At 36.6% G+C, this 13,689-nt stretch overlaps 1 protein-coding gene across 1 annotated transcript in view; it reads left to right on the forward strand.

The window, feature by feature from the left end:
• LOC115209779 (katanin p60 ATPase-containing subunit A-like 2) overlaps positions 1-7,391 on the forward strand; it is a 60,785-nt gene extending 53,394 nt beyond the window's left edge. Inside the window, exons 14-16 of the mRNA XM_029778296.2 lie at positions 876-1,044; positions 1,697-1,799; positions 7,162-7,391. Coding sequence (XP_029634156.1) covers positions 876-1,044; positions 1,697-1,799; positions 7,162-7,295 — 406 coding nt within the window. The 3' untranslated portion in view covers positions 7,296-7,391. The remainder of the gene's footprint in view (positions 1-875; positions 1,045-1,696; positions 1,800-7,161) is intronic.
• The last annotated feature ends 6,298 nt before the right edge of the window (positions 7,392-13,689 follow it).

Raw genomic sequence — 13,689 nt, forward strand, 5'->3', positions numbered from 1 at the left:
TTGCGAAGACATGTTGGGGCAAGCGAAAGCGAAATCGAATTGAACCAGCCAGGATCCCTGGTCTGGTGGTACGTAAAAAGCACTATCCGACTCGTGGCCGATGCCAGCGCCGCCTCGACTGGCTTCCGTGCCGGTGGCACACAAAATACACCAATCCGACCGTGGCCGTTGCCAGCCTCGCCTGGCACCTGTGCAGGTGGCATGTAAAAGGCACCCACTACACTCACGGAATGGTTGGCGTTAGGAAGGGCATCCAGCTGTAGAAACATTGCCAGATAAGACTGGAGCCTGGTGCAGCCTTCTGGCTTCCCAGATCCCCGGTCGAACCGTCCAACCCATGCTAGCATTGAGAACGGACGTTAAACGATGATGATGATGATGATGGTGATGATATATATGTATATATATATATATATATATATATATATATATATATATATGATGGGCTTCTTTCAGTTTCCATCTACCTAATCTGCTCACAAGGCTTTGGTCAGCCCGTGGTTATAGTAGAAGACACTTGCCCAAGGTGCCACGCAGTGGGACTGAACCCGGAACCATGTGGTTCGTAAGCAAGCTACTTACCACACTATTTTTATAATTAAATATCATTAGGAATTGTAAATTTTAATAACAAAATCTTATATGGCCACCCACGGGTCATGTTGACCTTGGTTAAGGACCACTGTTTTAGGGTCTCTTCTACTAGTGGCATGTAGGTAGAATGTTACCCTTTGATGAAAGACTGGGACAGAATAGTTGTAATAGAATGATCTATGTTACAAATTGCCATGTTAGTCACTGAATACTTGCATACCATAAACTACTTCTTTCCAACCAAGACCTTGAAATCCTTATAAAATCACCTTTCATTTTAGGGAGTTGGACAATGCCATGTTACGGCGTCTAGAGAAACGTATCCTTGTTGGTTTACCAAAGAAGGACGCACGTCAGGCCATGTTTAACCTGTTTCTCCCAAAAATTGTTACTTCAGATGAAGGAGGACCTAAACTTTGCACTGATCTGGACTACGATTTATTGGCAGAGGTATGATTTAGTTCTTTCTTGAGTTCTATATTCTCATTACTTGTAAATTGTTCTATACTGTACATACGTATATATGTATGCATATGTTTGTGTGTGACAATATGTATGTATGTGTGTATATCCAACCCATGCCAGCATGAAAAACAGACATTAGATGATGATGATGATGGTGCTATATATAATGAAAATAAAGAATAAACAATTCAGCAACAATTGAACAAGTTGTACCAAATTAACGATATAGCATGGAGATATGAATTGCCAAAATTTATCATGGAAATCTTTAAAAAAACTTTTGACTCAACCTTGTGAGTGTGTGTGTGTGTGTGTAGTATGCATTTATGTGTGTATTTATATGTATGTATTGATTAATTGAGAAACTGAGTATAGGATGTTGTTTGCAATAAATTTTAACTTAACCAAAATTTAGCATTCAATAATTCTTAAAGACTTTCAAGAAATGGACAGGTTATTTTAAGAAATTAAGAGTTAATTTCTCAAACTGATTAAGTTAATTTGCATCCAAAGAATTGCTCTTGTCTTGATGACAAGAAGAGAACTTTCCATTTGAATGATATCAAGAACTCAATCTGAGTTATAGTTACATTTTTAAAATCTATATACAAAAATCTATCGTTATTTTTTTTCTCAGAAAACTGAAGGCTATTCTGGATCTGATATCAAGCTTGTCTGTAAAGAAGCTGCCATGAGACCAATGAGGAAAATATTTGACATCCTAGAGAATGAGAAAGCAGGTCAGCACTTATTGTTTATGATATTCTAATATTCAGCATTTCTGCTGCTGTTGTTGGTGGTCTTGTTGTTGTTCTGTAGTACCAGTCACACCCGACTTAAACAGACCTGTGGTTAAAGACATTTAAGCAATAACCACCTTACTTTTTTTTTTTTATTTATGTCTGCTCTTCCTTTTCTGAAGATAGTTGGATATAATTTTTAAGGGAGATTTAGCTTCTAATTCTAGCCAATTGAATGTGTGTATTACCAGTGTTGTTGTTGTTAATGTTGGATAGCCCATGGTCAGCAGTATGATCAGAAGCACTCCATCCCTGCTTACTCTGTTTTTTTTCTATTTATCATTATGATTTCCTCTTTGGTCAAGCTTTCATCAGCTTTTTCAAGTTTCACTTGAAAAGGAAAGTGAGGGTAAAGAGCAAAGTGCTGCTCACAAGGAATTCTGTTGAAAGGTGGGTGGATGTGGTGAGAATGATAATTCTCTTATTTCATTTGCTTTATCTAGTGTAATGTTGCTACTCTCAATTAGTTTTCCCCTTTTCAGGGTTGCTTTTGGTACATTTTTCTAGCCAAATTTCATATCTAATTCTTTGGTAAATCCAGGTACTGTCTATAGTAATGTTTCCAGCTGTTTATCATTTGTAGCGTACAGTTTTAGGTCATCCATATCCAAGAGATGGCTGATTGTTTTGCCGTAACAGTTGTATCTACATCCAGTTCGGTTTAGCATGCCAGATAAAGGTGTCAATGCCAAGCAAAAAAGGAGTGGAGAGAGCACATCTCCCTGGAATATTCCCCTTCTAATGAGGTTGGCTTTTGTTTTTGTGATTCCCTTTTTTGTCTGGAGCTGTAGCACTGTCTGCCATTTATTCATGGAATGATTTATATATTTTATGATTATTGTTGCTACTTTGTTCTTGGCTAGTGTTTCTAGGATCCATGTGTGGGGAATACTATCAAAAACCTTTCGGTAATTGATCCTAGCTATACTTTGACCCTTCTTCTTTCTGCAGCTGTCTTCAGTTATGGCTTTATTGATTGTTTGCTGATTTTTACTGCCATTTGAACCCTTGCAGTATCCCTTCTGCTCTTCTGGAAACAGGGTATTTTCTTCCAAATGTTTGCCCATTCTCTGCGATATTATTGTGGTAAAGGCTTTGTAAACTGCAGGGAAGCAAGTTATCAGTCTGTAATTTTGTGGGTTTGCCGTTTCAGTGGATTTGGGAATTCGGATAGTTTTCCCTTCCGTGAACCATTTAGGCATTGTCTTTGGCTCTGCTAGTATTTCATTAAATTTCTCAGCCAGCTTTTTAGGTATTCCTGTTAGATATTTTAACCAGAAGTTGGAGATCTTGTGTCTGAGTGCCTTCCAGTCGCTTAGTTTTTCCAGAGCCTGGGTGACCCCTTCAGTTGTTATTGGGGTCCAGAGTTGTTCAAGTACTGTGTTCATTGTTTTGATAGATATTTTCTGAGGTTGTTCCTTTGCCAAACTCATTTCTTTCCAAAATTCTTCCATTTCTTCTGCTATTGGTGCTGCATTGATGTCTATTTTTGCCAAATTCTTGGTAGAATCTTTCAGGGTTAGGGCTGAACTGTTTGTTTTGTTCAAAGAAACATTGGCATTTCTCAAACCTGTCGATTCTTTGTGAGGATATCTTACTTTAGCTATTTTTTAACTCAGGTATACCTTGTTCTGTAATTTTGTATTTACATAGTATTTTTCTTCTCTTCGTGTTACTTAGTAGTGTTGATTGTCTACTAGTTTCATTAAGGATTGACAGATCCTTTCTCTTATTTTCTATTTTTTTCTGGATATTATTTATCCACAGGGTTTGTTTGGGTGATGATACTCCTGTTTAAGGGGGTATCCAACTTCTTTTGTGGCCACAGCAGCTGCTGCATATATTATATCATTTAGCCTGCTAATATTGGTATTTGTTTCTGTGGCTATTAGTTCTGTGGTAGCCAGGTTCATGTTATTTATTATTGATGTTTTATTATCAATTTTAATTTTTGGGAGATACAATCAGTGGTTCATACCGAAATCTGTGGCTTTCATTCCTCTGATCATGCTAATTTTCAGAGTATCATAATCATTAGTTTCACTTTAACTGTTTCCAGGTTTTAGATTTGTTTTGTATTCCCTCCCGTTCATATTTTCATCTTTGGTGTTCTGGTTTAGTGCATTTTGCTCATCATTATAAAGTCCTACATTCTGGGTCTGTTGTCTTTTGTTGTTTCAGTTTTCTTGGACATGTTACATTTGTCTTTGTATTTTACAATCCCTGTGCTTATATTATTTGGCATTGCTGTGTAATTACTATCTACATTTTCCTGATGTATTTTTCCTTTTAAGTGTTCTATTTCTGGTACTGTTTTTCAAAATCGAAATCGATCAACATCAATGGAAATTGTAGCTGTGATGCCAGTGTCGGTGGCACGTAAGAGAACCATCCGAACATGGCCGTTGCCAGCCTCGTCTGGCACCTGTGCAGGTGGCACATAAAAAGCACCATCCGATTGTGGCCGTTGCCAGCCTCGTCTGGCACCTGTGCAGGTGGCACGTAAAAAGCACCCACTACACTCATGGAGTGGTTGGTGTTAGGAAGGGCATCCAGCTCTAGAAACACTGCCAGATTAGACTGGAGCCCGGTGCAGCCTCCTGGCTTCCCAGACCCCAGTTGAACCATCCAACCCTTGCTAGCATGGAAAACGGACGTTAAACAATGATGATGATGATGATGATCTCCATATGTTAGCTCGTTTATTAGGGTTCATTGCTGTATCCAAATCTTTATCTAGCTTATTTTTCTTCCAGATTTTATATAAATATGTTGTGTTTTCATTCTGTGGGTAGAGCACGGCTGTAAAATGAGCATGTAGGATTGAAATTTATTCATCATGTGTCTATTTATGCTATTTTGATTTTTTTACGGGACATGACGAAGAATGTCTGCCCTTTATTTTGATGGTCATCATTTTTGTAGGGCACCAGTCTGTTCATTTCTGGTGTTAAATGCTTTTGCATGTATATTTTGTCATACTTTTTTGTAACAAGTCTAAAGTACCTATTTCCTGTTTGTTATCCTTGGGTTCAATAATACAGGTTTTATTTAGTTTATTTTTCCTTTTTTTTGTTGTATCTAGTGGTTAAGGACAGAGATGGTCTGATGCTGATTAGCCTGTGATGTAGCGAATGTGTTTAGACATGTTTTCTGAGTGATGGAGATTGATATGCAATTAAAATACATAATTTCATTTGGAAAAAAGAAATAAATTTTAACGAGTGGTAATTACTCAGATTCAGTCCAACACTTTTAATGAGTATTACTTACTCGGTTATAGTCCAGCATTTTGTCTGTTTGGGAAGCATGTTTACATGTGTTGTGTGAATGATAGAGTTGATACACAGTTAAAGTACATCAATTCCTTTGGAAATATAGAAGTACATTTTAATGAGTATTGCTTATTCAGATATAGCCCGACACCTTGTCAGTTTTATTTTAAGCTCCATTATTCTCAATGTTTTTGGATAGCTTTCAGAGAAGTGTTTTATCACACCTTCCCATGTTAAATGTCCCTGGTGGTTTTATTATTATTATTATTATTATTATTATTGAGTGAGAGAGCAGTTCATGCCATCAAAGTGACACTGGGGTAATCATTATTATTATTATTATTATTATTATTATTATCTATGTTTGACTTTTGCTTTATATTTGTACAAGTTGGGTCCGAGTCTCACCCAGAGACCTCAAGAGACAACAGGTTGGAAGTTTGTGTTGTTGTTATGCCTAGGGTGCCATATATTTGGTTTTATATTTAGTGTTGTACTAGTGAATGTCTAAAAATAAAAAACGAAAATTATGTTTGTTTTAAAACTTGAGATTACATAGAAAGTATGTTGCATAGGATATGAGCAGTTCCCATGAGCACTATCTTTTGAATTTCTGCCATTTTGGGGTTTCCTGGTATCTGAGTTAGGTAGCAATCAGCCCCTTTTGCTATCATTCCCAGGGCACTTATTATTATTATTATTATTATTATTATTATTATTATTATTATTATTATTATTGTTATTATTATTATTATTATTATTATTATTATTCATATAATAATAATAATATTAGAATTTTCTTCAGGTTGAGCAGCCCTTCCTGCTCAAAAGGTCCCTGAATAAGGGTTGTTTAAAGATGTTGAACAAAACACCTATGTTTCCAAAGGTGAACTATCCAAACCCCAAAGAATTCCTCTCAACACATGGCTATAATTTCTTTCTACTAGAGGCACAAGGCCTGAAACAACACATGGCTATAATGCTTCCCCACTACTTCTGCTCACGATCACAGATGCACATATCATTAGCCACTAAGGGACATGCTCAACTGGTTACGGTCAAGCAACTGACAAGCAAATCTGTGTATTATAATAATAATAATAATAATAATAATTATTATTATTATTATTATTATCATTATTATTATTATTAAGCCAAGCTGGTAGAGTCATGAGCATGCCGGGCAAAATGCTTAGTGGCATTTCATCCATCTTTATGTTCTGAGTTCAAATTCCACCGAGGTCGAGTTCGCCTTTCATCTTTTCGGGGTCAATATAAGAAAAGTACCAGTGAAACACTGGGTTCGATGTAATCAGCTAGCTCCTCCCCTCCAAATTTAAGGCTTTATGCAGAAAGGATTATTATTATAATTATTATTATTATTATTATTATTATTATTATTATTATTATTGAGTGAGAGAGCAGTTCATGCCATCAAAGTGACACTGGGGTAAAATATACGAAGCCCAATACACCCATCATGACTACCCGTCTGATAAAGGTACACCAGGCACATGCATCACAACCATATGTGCGCGACATGGTGATCTCATATCAAGATAAACAGCACATGACCTTGCAGGTGGGGCCCAGTTAGAATTTTCTTCAGGTTGAGTAGCCCATCCCGCTCAAACGGTCCCTGAATAAGGGTTGTTTAAGGATGTTGAAAGAACCACCCATGTTTCCAGAGGTGAATTATTCAAACCCCAAAGAATCCCTCTCAACACATGGCTATGATGCTCCCCCACTACTTCTGCCCGTGATCAGAGATGCACATATTGTCAGCCACTAAGGGACATGCTCAACTGGTTAAGGTCAAACAACTGACAAACAAATCTGAGATATTGAGCAGAATATTTGCTGTAGCCCATCTTTTATACCAAGACAAAACAATGTACATGATAACACTTCCAATCAGTTAAGATCAGAAGCCATGAGAGCCACATTATTATCATCATCATCATCATCATCATTATTATTATTATTTCATCAATCATCATCATCATTATTTGTTTTTGTATTTGTAGATAAGGAATTGAATATACAGCTAGACACACTGACAACCTATGATGTCGAGATGGCACTAGAACGAACCAAACCTTCTGCTAGGGGACTGGTGGAGCAGTATGCTGCCTGGCAAAAGGAGTTTGAATCTGTATAAAATCTAATTTATTAGATTTTAATCTATTATTTATATATTTATTTGTTTCTATTTTATACACTTTTCTTTTCTATCAATAAAATGTTTAAAAAGCTGTGTGAAGAAATTTGCATTATTAAGTAGATATATGTATGTATGCGTGAATGAATGTATGTATGTATGTATGTATGTATGTATGTATGTATGTATGTATGTATGTATGTATGTATGTATGTATGTATGTGTTTGTGGTCTATGTAGTTGGGGAGCAAAATTCATACCACACTGCCATGCCTGGGCATATGTATGTTTGGTTCTAGGTTCAATCCCACTGCATGACACTTTTGGCAAGTGTCTTCACCCCTCCCTTTTCCCTTAATATAAAAACTAATATTGGTAAAAGATTCCGGTCTCTTCTAGACAAACATTTTCCAAGTACTCACAGATACAGGAAAATATTTAATAAGTGTTCTGTGAAACTATCCTATAGCTGCTGCCCCAATATGAAGAGAATCATTACACACTGTCAATATCAAGAGCCTCAGTCCAGTTGAAACTATCGTGATCAAGGATCCTGTCCATTGACCAATGATGTATGATTAAATTTATAATATATGAAGTTATTACGGAGATGTACTTGCATAGCGAGTGACTTGATCTGAGATCGTGTGTTGGAACGAAAACAATTGCAGCATGGAAGGTGTTTATAAGCCATTTAAGAAACACACAAAACTGTTAGATTCACTTCAACATTTAAATTTAATTTGTCAAATTATTTTCGTCGCTTTGAGACCGCGACCTGTTCACTGACAAAGCTTTGTACTGCATCTGTGTATGAAGTTATTTCAATCCTAAAAAATATTAATACAACTGATAAGAAGACCTATATTGGATTATGTGAAGGAGAATTTAAAAATCACCATGTCAATCACATAGCCTCCTTCTGGCATAGGGACAAAAGTAAAGCTACTACATTGGCTAGCTACTTATGGCGTTTGAAAGATAACAAAACAGCGCATGGAAAGTAATTGGAAATCCATACTGTATGTGAATGGATTGAACAAATGTAGGCTTTACTTGGCTGAAAGAGCACAGATCCTGTTCAGATCTAAGACAACTAACTTTCTATTGAACTCCAGGTCAGAAATCTTCAGTGGTCGCATGCATATTTATAAATATATTTTCAAGAATTGGAAAATTTCGCCTATTCCTGACTGGCTTGATATCTTTCCAGCCTTATCATTTGTCTAAGGAAGATAGCTCTTTTACCTTATTCAGTTTTGTTTTTTTTACATTTTAGTTTTGGGTTTTACTTTTTACGTTTTCCATTGTTTACTTTCTGCGTTTTCTATATGCTGCCTCTTCAGTTTTTTTTCGCATTTCTTCTATTATTCAATTTTTTTTTCTTTAGTTGGTTATTATATGTGGTTTGTGCCTGAAGAATATGTTTGAATTTTCCCATCATATGAAATTATTGGTAGCACTTTTAATACATGTATTGGGAGAAGTGTTGCATCACTGTCATAACTACCACATGCTAGTATGGGACAACATTTTAGAGTCATCATCATCACCACCATCATCATCATCATTGTTTAACATCCGCTTTCCATGCTAGCATGGGTTGGACGACTTTGACTGAGGGCTGGCGAGCCAGATGGCTGCACCAGGCTCCAATCTTGATCTGGCAGAGTTTCTACAGCTGGATGCCCTTCCTAACACCAACCACTCCGAGAGTATAGTGGGTGCTTCTTACATGCCACTGGCACAGGGTCCAGTCAGGCGGTACTGGCAATGACCTCGCTCGAATCTTTTTACACATGCCACTGGTACAGGTGCCAGTGAAGCGACGTTGGTAACGATCACGCTTGGATGGTGCCCTTGTACATGCCATGGGTACGGAAGACAGTTGGCTGCTCTGGCAATGATCATGCTTGGATGGTGCTCTTGGCACCCTACTAGCATAGGCATAAGTGCCAGTAAGGCGACGCTGGTAACGATCATACTTGAATAGCCGCTCTGTCAACGATCACACTCGTATAGTGCTCTTCGCGCCCCGCTAGCACAGATGCCAAAGTAAGAAATACGTCAATTAGAATGATATTGCTGTTGCTGCTGCTCTTATTTAGACCATGATCTTTATTGATAATAGAGTTTTATAATCAAACATATTCCTTCTGTGACCATTACATATTTTAGAATACTTAAAGCCACATAAAGGCGACGAGCTGGCAGAATAGTTAGCATGCAGGGCAAAATAATTAGCAGCATTTCGCCTGTTTTCACATTCTGAGTTCAAATTCCACTGATGTTGACTTTGCCCTTCATCCTTTCAGGGTTGATAAAATAAGTATCAGTTAAAAACTGGGGTTGATGTAATTGACTTACCCACTCCCTGGAAATTGCTGGCTTTTTGCTGAAATTTGAAATCAATATTTAATGCCATATATGTCATTCTTTTCTGGGACAACAATCTTTTTTTATCTTACCAGTTTCAGTCATTATACTGTGGCCATGTTGAATCACTGTCCTGAAGTGTCTGGAGAATAAATTAACCCCAGCACTTATTTCTTAAATCTATTAGTCCCTTTCACCAAATTACTTAGTAAGAAAATGTGGTATCAAGGAGATTTTAAGGTGGCGAGCTGGCAGAAATGTTAGCACGCCGGGCGAAATGCGTAGCCGTATTTCGTCTGCCGTTACGTTCTGAGTTCAAATTCCGCCGAGGTCGACTTTGCCTCTCATCCTTTCGGGGTCGATAAATTAAGTACTAGTTACGCATTGGGGTCGATGTAATCGACTTAATCCGTTTGTCTGTCCTTGTTTGTCCTCTCTGTGTTTAGCCCCTTGTGGGTAGTAAAGAAATAGGTATCAAGGAGATTTGGCTGCTATTGCTAGTAAAAAAAAAATATAAGATTATAATGTGATAACTGTATGTGTTATACACGCACGGGTGTACACACACATATGCACGCACATGCTCATCTTTTTACATATTTGTTTCATGATATTCCTTGTGTGAAACTGGTGTGGTGTACTATACATCCTTACACCCACTCATACATTCTTTTCCTTGCATCAGCATGCACCTTCAGTTACACTTCACATACACATAGATCCTCATACTAGTACACACACATATCACTTGTTAGTCAGATATATATTGTGGAGCATTATATTACGCTGCATTGCTCAATTTGTAATGTCTGCCTATAAAATAATAACACAAATAAAAATAAAGTTACTAAGTATAATAAAAAGTAAAAGAAATCATTATTATTATTGGCTCCGAAAACATACCTGTGTTTATTTATTTTGTTCCAGTGCAGGTCCATATTTATAGTATTATCAAATGAAAATTTCTTTGGACGAAATGGATTATAATTACCTGAGGAAAGCCTACCCTCAATAAACGGAGTTAACAAAAAGCAGGATTGTTTTTACAGATGTTTGCTTATTTATTCACCTTATTTATTTACATGCATGATATTTTTCACTTTTAATATGTCCACTAAACACAAATACAGTACATGGCCCAAAATATTACTACAACAGATTGAGCAGGGGAAAAGCAATGCTAAAATAAAATACGCAACTGGAAGGACAAAGAGAAGAATATGAACTTTTAAAAGCGTAAAGGAGTGGCTATGTGGTAAGTAGCTTGCTAACCAACCACATGGTTCCGGGTTCAGTCCCACTGCGTGGCATCTTGGGAAAGTGTCTTCTGCTATAGCCCCGGGCCGACCAATGCCTTGTGAGTGGATTTGGTAGACGGAAACTGAAAGAAGCCTGTCGTATATATGTATATATATATGTGTGTGTGTTTGTCCCCCTAGCATTGTCTGACAACCGATGCTGGTGTGTTTACGACCCCATCACAAGAGACCGATAGAATAAGTACTGGGCTTACAAAGACTAAAGGCGGTGCTCCAGCATGGCCGCAGTCAAATGACTGAAACAAGTAAAAGAGAATATATGAAAAATATTCCAAATAGTCTAACATGTCGTTTTAAAGATATTGATAGTAACAACAGCAATGGCAACACCGAGTCCAAGTTTCGAAACTGGTCATATGGTAATTTTGTCACATTTTAGATCAAACAGAAAAAAAAATTTTGTTTATTTAATACAGATCCAAAATAAAAGTAGATGAAAAAATTTAAAGACTAAAACAGTATTTCTTTGTGACGTACATTTGCCATTTAAATATGGCTAACCCCTAAGGGTGGATGCTACTGTAGTTTGTAGCCCCAGGAGGACACCTCCTCCAGTTGGCTATAGACACACTTTCTGTGCCCTATCAGTGTTTGCAAAGGGAAGCCATTCTTCCTGTCTTCAACTTATGATACACACGAACTCGAGTTTCTGGGTATTGACCCGTCATCGGCGTGTGACAATCACAGTTGTTGATGAGAAGTAGGTGGAAAAAGTATAAGTGTTTGTGAAGGGAACCTACTTCTCATCGACAACTGTGATTGTCACACGCCAGTGACGGGTCAATACCCAGAAACTCGAGTCCGTGTGTATCATAAGTTGAAGACGGGAAGAATGGCTTCCCTTTGCAAACACTGATTGGGCACAGAAAGTGTGTCTATAGCCAACTGGAGGAGGTGTCCTCCTGGGGCTACAGACTACAGTAGCATCCACCCTTAGGGGTTAGCCATATTTAAATGGCAAATGTACGTCACGATGTGTTGTAGCTACTGTTTATAACTCGCTCTGAGATTTAGTATTTCTTTGGCTCAGGATCTAATCAGAGAGAGAGAGTATAGAAAAGAATTCAGTGTCTGTACCTTATAAAAGCTGGAACTAGACTGAATTTACTTTCTTAGACAAAAACTACAACAAACCTTGTGCCAAAACTAGAAAGAATTATTATTATTATTATTATATTATTATTATTATTATTATTATTATCATTAAGGCCGCTATTTGGCAGGATCATTAGTACGCCGAGCAAATTGCTTAGTGGCATTTCGTCTGTGTTTACGGTCTGAATTCAAATTCCTCCGAGTTCGACTTTGCGTTTCATCCTTTTGAGATCGATAAATTAAGTACCAGTGGCGTACTGGTTTCGATCTAATCAACTGGTCCCCTCCCCACAAATTTCAGGCCTTGTGCCTATAGTAGAAAGGATTATTATTATTATTATTATTATTATTATTATTATTATTCTATGTTTGACTTTTGCTTTACATTTGTACAAGTTGGCTCCATTTGTACAAGTTGACCTCAAGAGACAACAGGTTGGAAGTTCATGTTGTTGTTATGCCTAGTGTGCCATATATTTGGTTTTATATTTAGTGTTGTACTAGTGAATGCCTAAAAAAAAGCATACGAAAATTACGTTTGTTTTAAAACTTGAGATTACATCGAAAGTATTTTGCGTAGGATATGAGCAGTTCCCATGAGCACTATCTTTTGAATTTCTGCCATTTTGGGGTTTCCTGGTATCTGAGTTAGGTAGCAACCAGCCCCTTTTGCTATCATTTCCAGGTCTTGACAGATATATTATTATCATTATTATTATTATTATTATTATTATTTGCTAGAGCATCTGATAAAATGTCATGTGGTATTTAGTGATGGGACTTCATAATGTGGGTTCAAATCCTAAAAAAAAAAATAGTAAAAAGGTTTGTATAATCTCAAAAGCAAAACTGTTACCTCGTTGAATTATAAGCTCAAAATCTAATAAAACACAATAAAACTTTAAGAGTTATAAAAAACTTAACTAAAATTGTGAATGGCTTAATTCACGGAATATCGATAGAGTTTAGTGCTAAATTACCATGTTGGCTAAAATTCTCACTTTAAACTTTTAATGAATGATTAATTGGCTCATTTAGTTTTAGATTAGACTTTTATTACTTTGAATATTTCATTTAACTTAATTGGATATTCCCCATTATTTTACCGTACGCATTGCTATAAAACGAAATAATTTCTCTTATTTTAAACGATATTATTTTTTCAGATTGAACTATACTATGAGAACTGTACAGATTTATTTTTAATATAACCGCTACGTATGAGATAAAACCGAGTAATTTCTGTTACATATTTCATTTCATTGAAGGCCTGAAATTTGAGGGAGAAGGACAGTTGATTGATTATATCAACCCTAGTACTCAAAAAGTGCTTATTTTATCGACCCCGAAAAGAAAGCAAAGTGGACTTCGGTGAATTTCGATCTTATAATCTGAAGACTGACGAGGCTGGTCGTTAAATAATACAACTGAAAATTCTTCCATTTCCATAGAACATAAATTTTAAAAATATCGCCAGGGAATAGTCGATAAGCAAATTATTGTTGAGATTAAACCCAGTTCACAATCATAACTGCGAGTTAATTAATTTCCTGTACCCTCTTGAAAAATCTAAAGTGGTTCGTTTTATTTTACATAAAAAATTA

This window comes from Octopus sinensis, linkage group LG3 (assembly GCF_006345805.1).
Source record: "Octopus sinensis linkage group LG3, ASM634580v1, whole genome shotgun sequence".
Classification (NCBI taxonomy): Eukaryota; Metazoa; Mollusca; class Cephalopoda; order Octopoda; family Octopodidae; genus Octopus; species Octopus sinensis.